Source organism: Triticum dicoccoides, chromosome 1B, assembly GCF_002162155.2.
Source record: "Triticum dicoccoides isolate Atlit2015 ecotype Zavitan chromosome 1B, WEW_v2.0, whole genome shotgun sequence".
NCBI classification, from domain to species: domain Eukaryota; kingdom Viridiplantae; phylum Streptophyta; class Magnoliopsida; order Poales; family Poaceae; genus Triticum; species Triticum dicoccoides.
Genome location: NC_041381.1, coordinates 406177745 through 406191426, shown reverse-complemented (window position 1 = coordinate 406191426; position 13682 = coordinate 406177745). Strand labels below are relative to the sequence as shown.

Genomic DNA, 13682 nt, shown 5'->3' with positions numbered 1-13682 from the left:
GTTGCCTACTGAAGGCCGTGTCTGTGATGCATGTGCAGACTCCGCGTGCAAATTTCCTGACAGAGAAGGTGCTGAATTCAATTTTCTTGAAAGATATTGTAAAGAAGGGTGGGAAAATTTTGGACGGCTATGTTTTTGGAAAACTTGGGGTGAGTTTTTCAACTTTCATGTGTTCTTTTACATCTTCTATGTTTTTTTCGTGCGACTTTAATGGCTTACATGTTTTTTTGTAAGTATTCTAAGTGTATAAATTTTAGCTACCGAGCTAACTGTTATCTTTCAAATTTATTTTTGTTGGAAGTTAACATTTTATTTTTCTCCTTTTGTTTAAATTATGCGTGGACGTAACTGCTTTGTTAGAGTTTTTACAGAGAGTTAACTGCGTGAAGCATTGTTCTCAACTTCTGTAGCTATCTATTTTTTTGTGTGTTGTGTTTTTATGTAATCCTATTTTTGTTTTCATGTGCTCAGTGGAAATCCCGTAACCAGATTGCATATTGCCAGCAAGTTCCCCCTGGGCAAAGTCGTGATCGCGCTTTTCCTGATGCACATGTCCCTACCTGCGCGCCAAAAGAACATGCACAGGATGAGGCTGGTTGTAGCCAGAATGCAGATGTAGCTTTTAAAGTACAAAAATCGAGTAATGCCATGGAAGATGGTGGTGTATTTGTGAAGATTGATGGCTTATTGCAGAAGGTGGATGAGTTGGCCGCTGAAGTTCCCACGATGTCTGATCGGCTGGGCTGCATTGCTGGCATTTTCCCTGAAGGTCATGGACCAAGGGAAGAATCAATAAAGGAGGCTACAGAGCGTGATGTTGCTATCATCGGTAGTATCCGGAGCACAACATCACACATTCGCACCGCTTTCATTGACTTGAAGAAGAAACAAGATGCCATATGCAAAGGCTTTGAAGATGATGATCGTATTATTGTGAGTCAGATTAGCAAGCAGAAGAATGACGCGTCTGCCCCTGTACGTGGCGATGGCAACGGGGTGAGGAGGTGAGGTGATATTTTTCTATTTTTTTCTCTTCCATCTTTTACGCATTGTGATTAACTGTCTTGTACAAGATAGCTAACCGTTGACCTTATTCCCCTCAACATCATGCGTGCATGCTTTTTTTAGGTTGTTGTGAATGTAACTGATGATGATGAAGAGAAGCAAGAGCCCCCTACTGAATCTCCTCCGCATGATTTTAGTGACGACAATGTCATTGATGACGACTTGCTGGGTGGTGATTCTGATGGGGGTTGCAAGGTTGTTGACGACATCATTGATTATACGGAGGGAATTTTTGCACCAGACCTGCCCATAGCCCAAGGAGATTGCGACAAATCTAATGAGCCAGAGCTTGGTCAGCAAGTTCATCCTGGTAGTGTTGGCATTTCTGAAGGGAAGCACGGCAGCGTATCAGTTACGATTGAAGGTGGTTTAGAATTTAAAGATCACGCTTCAAATGAATCTAGCCGGGTTGTCGCTCACAATGCTGATAGTGGTTCAGGTTTGCTTGATGGTAGACAGGCGCCTGAAGGTGCTTGTGGGAGTGTGTTTGTCATGGATGGCGTTGGTGATGGTGTCAATCATGCAGCAAGTTGTGTAGGAAAACAAGCGCTGAGAGGTACATCTATGCCTGAAAGCATTGGAGCCAGAGGTGATGTATTTCCTATTCCGGTCCGCGAAATGCATGTTGTTTCTGGAGCATGTGCATCAAACAAGGATGCGAAGCCTACTGTTGTTTCTGAATTTCTGAAGGATGCTACAGTTGTTGACACCCACCCAGGTGGTGTTGCTCATGCTACTGTAGCAGGCCCCGAGGATGCAAGTGTTTTAAATGTGCTCATGTGCTAGACAAATCAAATGTTGACCGTGGTGCATCTGCTCCTGCGAGACTTTCTGGGAATCCTGTAGAAGTTCCCGAGGGGTTAGCTGCGAAGCTAAAAGATATAATTTCAAAAGCTACAGTGCGCGGTAATTATAGTGCTGAGCCTCAGCCTGAAGTTGAACCCAACGTTGACGAAGTTGGTGCTGATGGCGCTTCTGAGGAGACAGATAGCGATGACTTGGGAGTGTGAATAAATGAGATAGGTAGCGATTTTTTTAGCTACTTCTCGGTGTATGTGTTCTTTGCTTTTTATTAACTGTTCAGTATCATTTTGCTAACTGCTAACCTTTTTTCACCCGTTATTATAGATTCATCTCAAACAGTCTCCAGTTTTACGCAAACCCCAGCCACACCTGAAGCTGTGCAACGCATGAAGGACTTATACTTTGCTGTTATGAGGTTAAGGAAGGACAAGAACAAAAAGTATGTACCAAACATCATTGTGTTTCATCTTTACCTCATTTCTGATTTGTTGCCAACATTTTTATTCTTTTCATTTGTTAAAAGGTTTTCGTGTTTTTTTTTCAATACTAGGGATGAGGTGCTGTTTGAGAATGCATTTTGCAACGCAACTGTCAAGCAGGTTGCGGAGTATTTCAGAGTTGGTGGCATGCTGAACACTGCGGTTGCTTCTGTAGGAATTTTTCTTCTTCATTCGAGATACCAAAATTCTTCTAAGATGGTGGCTCCATTTCATATTTGGGTAAGATCTTATATACATTATTATAGTGTTCATTTTTTTCTTGTTTTTTCATGAGATTTTTATAGCTAACATAGATGTTTCTTCATTTGCAGCAATCTATCTAGAAGGGGTCCTTTGATAATAGGCACTTGATCAGATTTTTCTCTGCCTATGCCGATGAGCCGCTGGATAAGAAGGATATTGTACTCTTTGGTGTCTTTGACCCTCCAGCTACCAGGGAAGGTGCGGGGCACTATTGCATAGTTGCGCTAAACATTAAGCATAGTCGTTTTGAGCTGCTTGATTCTTGGCACCTTCCCGGTAGTGAGAGTGGCATAAGGGTCATAAACAGGATGGCGAAGAACATTAAGCAGCTTTGGAGGAATGGCTCGTCTGAGCGCAAGAAGAAGAAGTTGGATCCGGCAAACATTGACCATTTCCGTTTGCACCATGCCGTTGTGCCCCAGCAGGAAAACCCGTAATACATCTTTTTGCTTCTTTTCTTTTGTAGCTCGTGTTTATCTAATTTTAAATCTAATCGTTGATTAGAATTATTGTTTCTGTTTTTTTTTGCTTTGTTGTCTATTTAACTTTTGTGTATTCTGCTCAAACGAATTAAACTTAACTGCCATAACTGTGTTTATTTATATGCTCATTTTTTCCATGTCTGTAAGTTAGGTCTCCGTGAACTAAACTGTGCATGTGTTCTAAGTTAACTGAAAGATCTTAAATAATGCTTTTTATCCTTATATACTTCGTGCATGATGTAACCATGCGAATGCATTAAGCTAACTTCATACATGTGTTTTTATATCCGTGGTCATCATATATATTTTATATTCACCTGTTATTTTTGAACTATTCTTTTTCATGGATCTTTTTAAGCCATCTGTCACATAGCATTTTTCATATAGCTGGTAACTGCACAGTTGTACTGAGCTAACTTGCAAATCCTGATTTTTTTTCCTTGTGTGTATGCTGATAATAGTTTTATAATTATTTGATACAGTACCGACTGTGGTTTTTTCATGAATGAACTGCTGGAGACATATGATGGTGAGAGTTATGCTGCGTTTTCTCAAAAAGATATATATATGGTCAGGGTTCAATCCCTGTACACGTGGATTACTTGTGGGGTTTTTGACATTAATATTCGCGAGGTGCTGCGTTATTCTGGAGGTATTGCCCTTTCTTTTTTTGTGTTCCTTTTGTTTGTTTTTATATTTATTTTTATTTTTGTAGTGGTCGTCCTATTTTATTATCAGCACACGGCCCCTTTCTATATTTTTTTCCTGTGCTCACCCGCCTTCCGTGTGCGCTCTTTTTTTGTGGTTTTTGTGTTGCAGATCTTGGGCTAGACGAGCCTAAATTTAGTTTGTTCGAGAGCCAATGTGAGACACCAGAAATTCAGGTAATATTGGATGATGACATATTGAAGTCAGTTGAAGCTGTTAAAGTAAATAAGGACGGTGTGCACTCAAAATCAAAGGGGGTGACTTGGGCTGCCCCAAAGGCTGTGGATCGTTGTGTTGAGAGTGATGATGATTCTTTTATGCCTCCGGAGCCTAAAAAGGGTTTGCCGCCCAGAGTTGCTAGTCATATTAAAGCAACAGCGAAATCACCTCTTGTTATGAGTGATGATGATGATTTCATTTTCCATGGTGAGAGAACAGTGTTCACCAGGAGCAAATCAGTGGAGGAGCCATTGGTAGTGTCTAATAAAAGGCCAGTTGCTCTGTCAATGAGGCTGAGAATGCCTGTGTGTGCGCTCAAGCCATTCAAGTTTCCATTTGTGGCTGTTGCAAAACAAATTTTGGACCTAATACTTAGCAAGGAGTTTATCGACAAGTACCCACAGTGAGTCCAAGTTTTTTTACAAAAGTCCTTTTTCATTTTTGTTTTGGTGCTGCTTCATGCATCTTTTTCCTTTTTGTTTTTGTCCCCATAGGGTCCCTCTGTTTAAGTGCACTTCTCCAACTGGCGATGAATTTATAGCTGATGCTAAATATCTGGTTACCTGCTTTGGTCCTGCCGGTTGCATTGATACTGAGTTGATGGATCTTGTGATCAGCTATTGGAAGGGAAGCCCTGACTACAATCATGTGTATAAATCCGGAGATAGGGTGTTGCTCAGCCCGTATGTGATAAATGTACGATGATCTATTCATGACGCATTCTTTTTGTTTTTTCTAGTATCTTCATAAATCATCATCATGTGTTTGTTACTTTTTCTAGTATCTTCTTGAAATTGATCCGTACCATCGGCCAGTTGATGAAGATGGGCAGGAGATCCTGAGGCCGCCCTTCAATGTTAAACTTGCTGCTCAGAAGTTCAAGCTATACATAAAAGAGAACCTGCTCGCTGCAAACCTGGTTAGTGCATGGCGTTTTTCTCGCCAAGTTATTTTTTTTGTAATGTTGTCTTCTAAACTGCTGAGACATGTGTAGCTAACTTCTTATGCTCTTCTTTGTCGTCTAATTCACATGTTGACAGATCATGCTACCATATTGGAATCGGAATCATTTCACACTGTACACTATGAACAAGTATCGTGAGTCCCTGGATATCCATGACTCATGGAGATACACAGGGCGTAACTTTTCAAGGAATCGATTCCATGAAGAACGTGTCGAAATTGTATGTGGTCTTTATTTCACTTTTTTCCTTTTTTCGTTCCACGTGCGTGCTGTGCTTTAAAGTATTTTCAAGTCTCAATTTTTTCTGTCTCGCACAGATGTCCAGGATGTCGTTGTTGATGAAGGAGGTGTATGGCGAAGCTGCATACAACTCTTCAAGACATCCCCGTTGGGAACATCTGGCAGAGAGATGTAGCTACGCGAAAATGCCAGAGCAAGGGGTTAACGAATGTGGCGTTTACATGTTAAAAGCTGCTTTTTTGTATGATGGCATCAAGCTAGTAGAGGAAGTGAAGAAGCATGATGTAATTTTTGCTGGATCATTTTTCAATCTAACTTTTTTTCCATGCTAACTGACACAACAATCTTGTTTTATCTGCAGCCACATTCTGCATACTGGAAGGCCGAGTGCCTTTTTATGTTCTTTTCCACCCTAATAATGAGGTTCGGCGCGACCAGTGGCCGGGGGAGATGGCTGACATTGCTAAGTTGTTATAAGCGGGATTGCAGGACAACAACACAAGTAGATGAATATGTCGATGTGTTTTATGAATGTTTTTCTCATGTTTTATGTATTTTTGGAGTTAACTGCACTATTGTTCAAGATGGTAACTTCATGTCGTGGAGGAAGTTAACTGTCTCCTCAAAGCACATTTTTTATTCCACTTTCTACTAAATGTTTTTCCAGCAAGTTAACTGCTATCGTCAGGTCAAGTTAACTTCCGTGAGTGAAATAGCTAACTGCCAGGAATAGCAATAGTTAGCACCAAGTTAACTGAGGGACTAATTTTTTTTCTTTTTTAATTGGGTCACGCTAACTGCGGGTATGAAATACCTAACTGCATGCGACGAGCAACATAACTGATTTTTTTTGCTTCTTTTGTTTTTAATTCATTTTTATTTTTTCATACCCGTCAGGGATGAAATAGCTAACCGTTGGACTGGGTTGAGTTAACTGTGAAGGTTTACATTGCAGTTAACATCTTAAAGGAGGTTAGGAGTACATCTTAACAAGCAGTATCTCGGCCTGCAGTTAGCAATCAATTTTTTCCTGATGCAAATTACCCACAAAAACAGTTATGGAGGTCAACATAAGCAGCAATTAGAGAGCAGAGTATCTTGGCTTGCAGTTAGCAAGTGGTTTTTCTTGAAAAATAATTTTAGGAGCCTCCATTGTCTTGACACCTGCACATTGATTGTCTGGGAAGGCGACGGGTGATGGAGTCATGTTCCTAGGGTAGGGTCACAGACCTGATCTAAGTACCCTGCCCAAGGACACCCTTAGAAGAGATCGCCTTCCAGTCGACCTACGAGGGACTCACTCGACTGACTTGAAGGACTCGACCACGAAGACTCACTCGACCACCAGAAGGTCAAGAGGCACTCTGCACTGCAACGGTCTATAATTGAGTAGACTTTATTATAGTAAAGACACTTTATGTGGGGCGTTACCAGTAACGCCCCGGACTTAATGTACCTTAAACCCTTCATTACGTGGGTTGGCTGGGGTCCAGGCGCACTCTATATAAGCCACCCCCCTCCACAGGCAGAGGGGTTCGGCACCCTGTAATCCATATACACATAATCCACTCGACCGCCTCCGGGCTCCGAGACGTAGGGCTTTTACTTCCTCTGAGAAGGGCCTGAACTTGTACATCTCTTGTTTTTACAACCTCTCCATAGCTAGGACCTTGCCTCTCCATACCTACCCCCCACTCTACTGTCAGATTTAGATCCACGACAGTTGGCGCCCACCGTGGGGCCGGTGTTTTAGCGATTTTGTGGAGAAGTTGCGATTCTTCCGAGTACTTTCATCATGGTAGCTGCTGGAGTTTTGGTCGAGGGTCGAGAGATTCGTCTCGGTGCTCTCACCTTCGTCGTCGACGACTCCGCCTGGCTCCAGGAGGCTCCACTCAACGTCGATGCGCTCCCCGTCCGCGGTGCGACACATTTTCGCGCATGTGTCCGCGGCGTTCTGTTGCGGCAACCGTCGACCCCCATATCGGTCGACTCCCCTATCGACCACCCTCCCGGTCTCCCGCCAGCGCAAGCGCTCGGGTCGGTCGAGGCTTCAGCGGTGGGTGAGACACGTGGTGGCTCGCCAGACGGCCACCACCCAAGTTGCGGCAATCGAGCCCGACGAATCTCTCTACGGCCTGTTCGATCTGTCGACTGGCTCCGTAGAGACTGCATCCGGATGCGATAGCAGTGATCCAGCGGCGGAAATCCTGATGGTCGACGGGCCTCGCAGCCCCCCTGGCTTCGCCCGTGATGGTGGGGCAGGCGACGGAGGCGACCCCGCACGAGACCACGAAGAGTACCAGCCCGAGCCACTCGACTCTCTGCAAAGAGAAGAACTTCGCCGCAGGAACATGGATGCCCTGCATACTCCCATCGCAGGAGAAACCCCTAAGGCTCGCGCCTTGGAGGAGGCACGTTTGGCCAATTTGGCCGAACGCGCTCGCCTAGAGAATCTTCAGCGAGCACTCGACGAGCGCGCGCGGCAACGAGTTCCCGACGCCAATCGACGTCAACTCTTCCCGCCGACTCAGGTATATCGAACCCCAATCCAGAATTTAGCAGCTGCGACCCGTATAGCAGAGTCCATCCAGCCCTCTCAGTCGGAAGCTGGCAGAGGCTTGATGCAGATCAGGGATCTGCTCCGGGCAGCAGGAGATCAGAATTCAGCCGTGTCGCAGTCGCGCAACAGAATTCACAGTCGATCTGTCGCTGTGAATACGGTTCAGTCGGCTCACAGTCCCAGATCGCCTCCGCGGCGTGAAGGGCGCGAGAATCGGCGAGACCAATATGGAGACCGACACGACCGAGATGATAGGCGTCGAGTGCCCACTTCCCCTCCGAGGGGTGGGTCTTACGCTCCTCGGCAGCAAGATGACAGATGTCAGCTCAGTGCGGGGCGAAGAGTTCCAGTCGACCCCAGAGAACCAGGCTTCGACGCGCGATCCATTATCGTGCAAGGATTGGTCGACCGGAACAGAGCCCATCGAGGTGGACTCGACAGAGATGCGCCCACGAGCAGTCGAGTGCACGTTTCTGGTCTGGAATGTTTCAGCAGAGCTATCAGAGCCGCAGTGATTCCTCCCAATTTCAAGTTGGCAACAGGAGTCAGCAAGTTCACCGGTGAGTCTAAGCCTGAAACTTGGCTTGAGGACTACCGAGTGGTGGTTCAGATTGGTGGTGGGAATGACGAGGTGGCCATGAAGCATTTGCCCCTCATGTTGGAAGGTTCTGCCAGAGCGTGGTTGAATCAGTTACCTCCTAGCAGCATTTACACTTGGGAAGATCTGTCCCGAGTGTTCGTCAGAACGTTTGAAGGAACTTGCAAGCGACCGGCTGGATTGACGGAGCTGCAAGTCTGCGTGCAGAAAACCAACGAGACTCTCAGGGAGTATATTCAGAGATGGATCACTTTGCACCATACTGTGGAGAATGTGTCTAATCATCAGGCAGTCTGCGCCTTCAAGGATGGTGTCAAGAACAGAGAATTGAGTTTGAAATTTGGTCGAACCGGAGACATGACCTTGAGTCGGATGATGGAAATTGCTACCAAGTACGCCAACGGCGAAGAAGAAGACCGACTCCGAAGCGGCAAGCACAAGCCGAGCCAGTCGGAGAAGGGAAACACCAGTCGGAAACAGAAGCGGAAGGCTGAACCGGCAGCTCCTGGAGAGGCTCTGGCCATGACTCATGGAAAGTTTAAAGGGAAACCAAAAGGATCCTGGAACCCTAAGAAGGTAAAGGATAAAGAAGGGAACGACGTGATGGATATGCCGTGTCACATCCACACGAAGAAAGACGAAGAGGGGAATATCATTTACCCAAAGCATACCACTCGCCAATGTCGACTCCTGATCCAGCAGTTTCAAGGAAAACAGTCTAAAGACAAGGAAAAGGAGTCGGACAAGGCCGAAGACAAGGAGGACAGTGAGGAAGGATATCCGCATGTCAACTCCACTCTGATGATCTTTGCAGATGTGGAAAGCAAGAGTCGATTGAAAGTCATTAACCGCGAGGTGAACATGGTTACCCCAGCAAAAGCAAATTATCTGAGATGGTCCCAAACACCCATCACATTCGACCAATCTGATCACCCGACTCATATTGCCACCCCTGGGAGGCAAGCTTTGGTGGTCGATCCAGTTGTCGAAGGCACTCGACTGACAAAAGTGCTGATGGACGGTGGTAGCGGGCTGAATTTGTTGTATGCAAACACACTGAAAGGAATGGGCATTCCCATGTCCCGACTGAGCACCAGTAACATGAGCTTTCATGGAGTTATACCAGGGAAGAAAGCCGAGTCACTCGGCCAAATAGCTCTGGACGTGGTGTTTGGTGATTCGAAACATTTTCGCAAAGAGAAGTTGACGTTTGAGGTCGTGGATTTTCAGAGTGCATATCATGACATTTTGGGGAGACCAGCTTATGCACGGTTCATGGCTCGACCATGTTACGTGTACCTCAAATTGAAGATGCTCGGCCCCAAAGGAGTGATCACTGTCACCGGTGATCGGAAAAAGGCAGAAGAGTGCTTTAAGAAGGGCTCAAAGATTGCTGATTCCCAGGTGACAGCGGTCGAGTTTGAAGAATACAAGCAAAACGCAGATCTGAGTGATTTGCTGCGATCCAAGAAACCCGCCACAGAATCTGCATTTCAGTCGTCCGGTGAGACGAAGCCTGTTCACATTCACCCGACCGACCCCGATGCAACCCCGACCCACATCTCCATAACACTCGACCCGAAATAGGAAGAAGCGCTCATCCAGTTCCTCCGTGAGAACTGGGACATTTTTGCATGGAAGCCCGCTGACATGCCAGGTGTTCCCAGGGGACTGGCTGAGCATCGCCTAAGAGTCGACTCATCAGCAAAACCAGTCAAAGAGCATCTTCGGCGGTCCGCCGTCCAGAAGAGAAAAGCCATTGGTGAGGAAGTGGCTCGACTGTTGGCGGCAGGATTTATCCGAGAGATATACCACTCCGAATGGCTCGCTAATGTCGTCATGGTTCCTAAGAAGGAGAAATCGCTCCGAATGTGCATTGATTTCAAGCACATCAATCGGGCTTGCCCAAAAGATCATTTTCCTCTCCCTCGCATAGATCAAATTGTTGACTGGACCGCGGGATGCGAGAGATTGTCTTTTCTAGACGCCTACTCCGGGTACCACCAGATCCGTACGGACCCGACGAGGTAAAAACAGCTTTCATCACTCCATTCGGGTGCTTCTGCTATATCACCATGCCATTCGGCCTCAAGAATGCCGGAGCCACATTTATGCGAATGATTCAGAAGTGTCTACTCACTCAAATCAGTCGGAATGTGGAAGCGTATATGGATGATATCGTCGTCAAGTCACGAAAAGGTTCCGACCTGCTCGCTGACCTTGCCGAAACATTTGCCAACCTCAGAAGGTATGATATCAAGCTCAATCCATCAAAGTGCACATTCGGAGTTCCTGGTGGCAAGTTACTCGGTTTTCTTGTTTCCGAGCGAGGGATCGACGCTAATCCAGAAAAGATCGGCACTATTCTCCGAATGAAACGCCCTGTGCGAGTGCACGATGTCCAGAAGCTTACTGGATGCTTGGCCGCATTAAGTCGATTCATCTCACGACTCGGTGAAAAGGCATTGCCTCTTTACCGACTAATGAAGAAGGCAGACAAGTTCGAGTGGACTCCAGAAGCTGATGCAGCGTTTGCCGAGCTAAAAGCTCTGCTCTCCACCCAGCCGGTGCTTGCTGCTCCAATCAGCAAAGAGCCTCTGTTGCTTTATATCGCAGCCACAGGACAAGTCGTCAGTACAGTGCTTACGGTCGAGCGGGAAGAAGAAGGAAAAGCTTTCAAAGTTCAGCGCCCAGTGTATTATTTGTCTGAAGTCTTGACTCCATCTAAGCAGAGATATCCTCATTATCAGAAGCTTGTGTATGGAATATACATGACCACAAAGAAGGTTGCTCATTATTTCTCTGATCATTCCATCACAGTCGTCAGCGACGCTCCACTATCAGAGGTTTTGCACAACAGAGATGCAACTGGTCGAGTGGCAAAATGGGCGATTGAACTTCTTCCCCTTGATATCAAGTTTGAAGCAAAGAAATCCATTAAGTCCCAGGCAATAGCAGATTTCCTCGCCGAGTGGATTGAACAGCAGCAGCCGACTGAAGTTCACTCGGAGCATTGGACCATGTTTTTTGATGGCTCTAAGATGTTGAATGTTTCCGGTGCTGGGGTTGTCCTGGTTTCCCCAGAGGAGATAAGCTCAGATATGTGCTCCAGATTCACTTTGATTCCTCCAACAATGAGGCAGAGTATGAGGCCCTCTTATACGGATTGCGCATGGCCATTTCACTCGGCGTCCGTCGCCTGATGGTCTATGGCGATTCAGATTTAGTGGTCAACCAAGTGATGAAGGAGTGGGACGTGAGAAGCCCAGCCATGACTGGATACTGCAGTGCAGTGAGGAAGCTGGAAAAGAAGTTCGAGAGGGTGGAGCTCCATCATATACCCCGACTGAAAAATCAAGCAACTGATGATCTAGCAAAGATAGGTTCCAAGAGAGGAGCCATTCCGAGTGGTGTGTTCTTGGAGCATATACACACTCCGTCAGTCAAAGAAGATCCTTTCACCGAGGAAGCTCCACAGCCCAAGAGTGCCACAGATCCGACTGAGGTTGAAGTCCCAGCAGTGGTCAACTTGGTCATGGAGGTCTTGGTGGTCATTCCCGACTAGACAGTTCCGTATATCGCGTATATCCTGAGAAAAGAGCTTCCGGAGGATGAGGAAGAGGCTCGACAGATCGTCCGTCGATCTAAAGCCTTTACCGTAATCAAAGGACAGTTATATAGAGAAAGCGCGACTGGAGTTGGTCAGAAGTGCATAACACCAGAAGAAGGTCGAATCATCCTTAATGATATCCACTCGGGGACCTGTGGTCATCATGCGTCCTCTCGGACCATCGTGGCCAAAGCATACCGAGCCGGATTTTACTGGCCAAAGGCGAATGAGATGGCAAAGGAAATAGTGGATAAGTGCGAAGGATGTCAGTTCTACTCGAATATGTCGCACAAGCCTGCATCAGCTCTGAAGACCATTCCACTCATCTGGCCTTTCGAAGTATGGGGGTTGGACATGGTCGGTCCTTTGAGAACAGGTCGAAGTGGCTTCACGCATGTACTGGTGGCAGTCGACAAGTTCACCAAGTGGATTGAGGCTAAACCAATCAAGAACCTTGACGCCGGTACTGTTGTTAGCTTCATCAGGGAACTGATATTCAGATATGGAGTCCCGCACAGCACCATTATGGATAATGGGTCGAACTTTGACTCGGAGGAATTCAGGGATTTCTGCAACTCTCAAGGCACACGAGTCGACTACGCTTCAGTCGCCCATCCGCAGACGAATGGACAAGCAGAGCGAGCCAATGGCCTGATTCTCAAGGGATTGAAACCCCGACTGATGTGTGATCTCAAGCATGCAGCTGGAAGCGTGGGTCGACGAACTTCCCTCGGTGCTTTGGGGACTGCGGCCACACCTAATCGATCGACCGGAAGAACTCCATTCTTCTTGGTCTACGGAGCTGAAGCAGTCTTGCCAAGTGATCTTCTCCACAATGCTCCTCGAGTTGAGATCTACAACGAAGCAGAAGCTGAACAAGCGCGGCAGGACGCAGTCGACCTTTTAGAGGAAGAAAGGGAGATGGCTCTGATCCGATCGACCATCTACCAACAAGATTTGCGTCGTTTCCACGCCAGAAATGTGAGGGGTCGAGCCTTCCAGGAACGAGATTTAGTTCTCCGAGTGGATCAGAAGAAACATCACAAGCTTGCTCCTTCTTGGGAAGGACCCTTCATCGTCACCAAAGTTCTCCACAATGGGGCGTACCGTCTTTACAACGTCGAACATAATATCGACGAGCCCCGAGCTTGGAACGCGGAACTACTCCGCCCATTTTACACTTAAGTTTATCACTCGGATGAGTTGCAATAAAGTACTCTTGTAGTTCATGGATTTCAAAATAGTAGTGTCATAGTTCCTCCATAATTTTTGTCACTTTTTATTTTGTCCAATAAAATTTTCCCCTCAGTGGGTGACTTAGCCGTGAATCCGTTTCGCCTAAGTTTGTAAAAATCCTTACCGAGTGGTGAGCCAGACCCCCACTCGGAGGCTTAGCTGCGAATCCGTTTTGCCTAAGATTAAATAAAATCCTACCGAGTGGTAAGCCAGACTTCCACTCGGGGGCTTAGCTGCAGTCCAAGTACTCGCCTAAGTTATAAAAATCCTACCGAGTGGTAAGCCAGACTTCCACTCGGAGGCTTAGCTGCAGTCCAAGTACTCGCCTAAGTTATAAAATTCCTACCGAGTGGTAAGCCAGACTTCCACTCGGAGGCTTAGCTGCAGTCCAAGTACTCGCCTAAGTTATCAAAATCCTACCGAGTGGTAAGCCAGACTTCCACTTGGAGGCTT

At 46.5% G+C, this 13682-nt stretch overlaps 1 protein-coding gene and 1 long non-coding RNA gene across 2 annotated transcripts; both read left to right on the top strand.

Moving 5' to 3' along the window:
- Window positions 1-2470: 2470 nt before the first annotated feature.
- Window positions 2471-3638, top strand: LOC119305785. The gene is made up of 3 exons (XR_005148770.1): window positions 2471-2588; window positions 2681-3045; window positions 3577-3638. It is a non-coding gene; the product is annotated as an uncharacterized LOC119305785 (long non-coding RNA).
- Window positions 3639-3659: 21 nt separating this feature from the next.
- Window positions 3660-6192, top strand: LOC119350418. The gene is made up of 8 exons (XM_037618260.1): window positions 3660-3746; window positions 3914-4424; window positions 4516-4717; window positions 4803-4940; window positions 5062-5205; window positions 5303-5509; window positions 5587-5727; window positions 6181-6192. The coding sequence occupies exons 1-8, from the start codon at window positions 3662-3664 to the stop codon at window positions 6190-6192; spliced, it is 1440 nt and encodes a 479-aa protein (XP_037474157.1). The 5' UTR covers window positions 3660-3661.
- Window positions 6193-13682: the final 7490 nt, after the last annotated feature.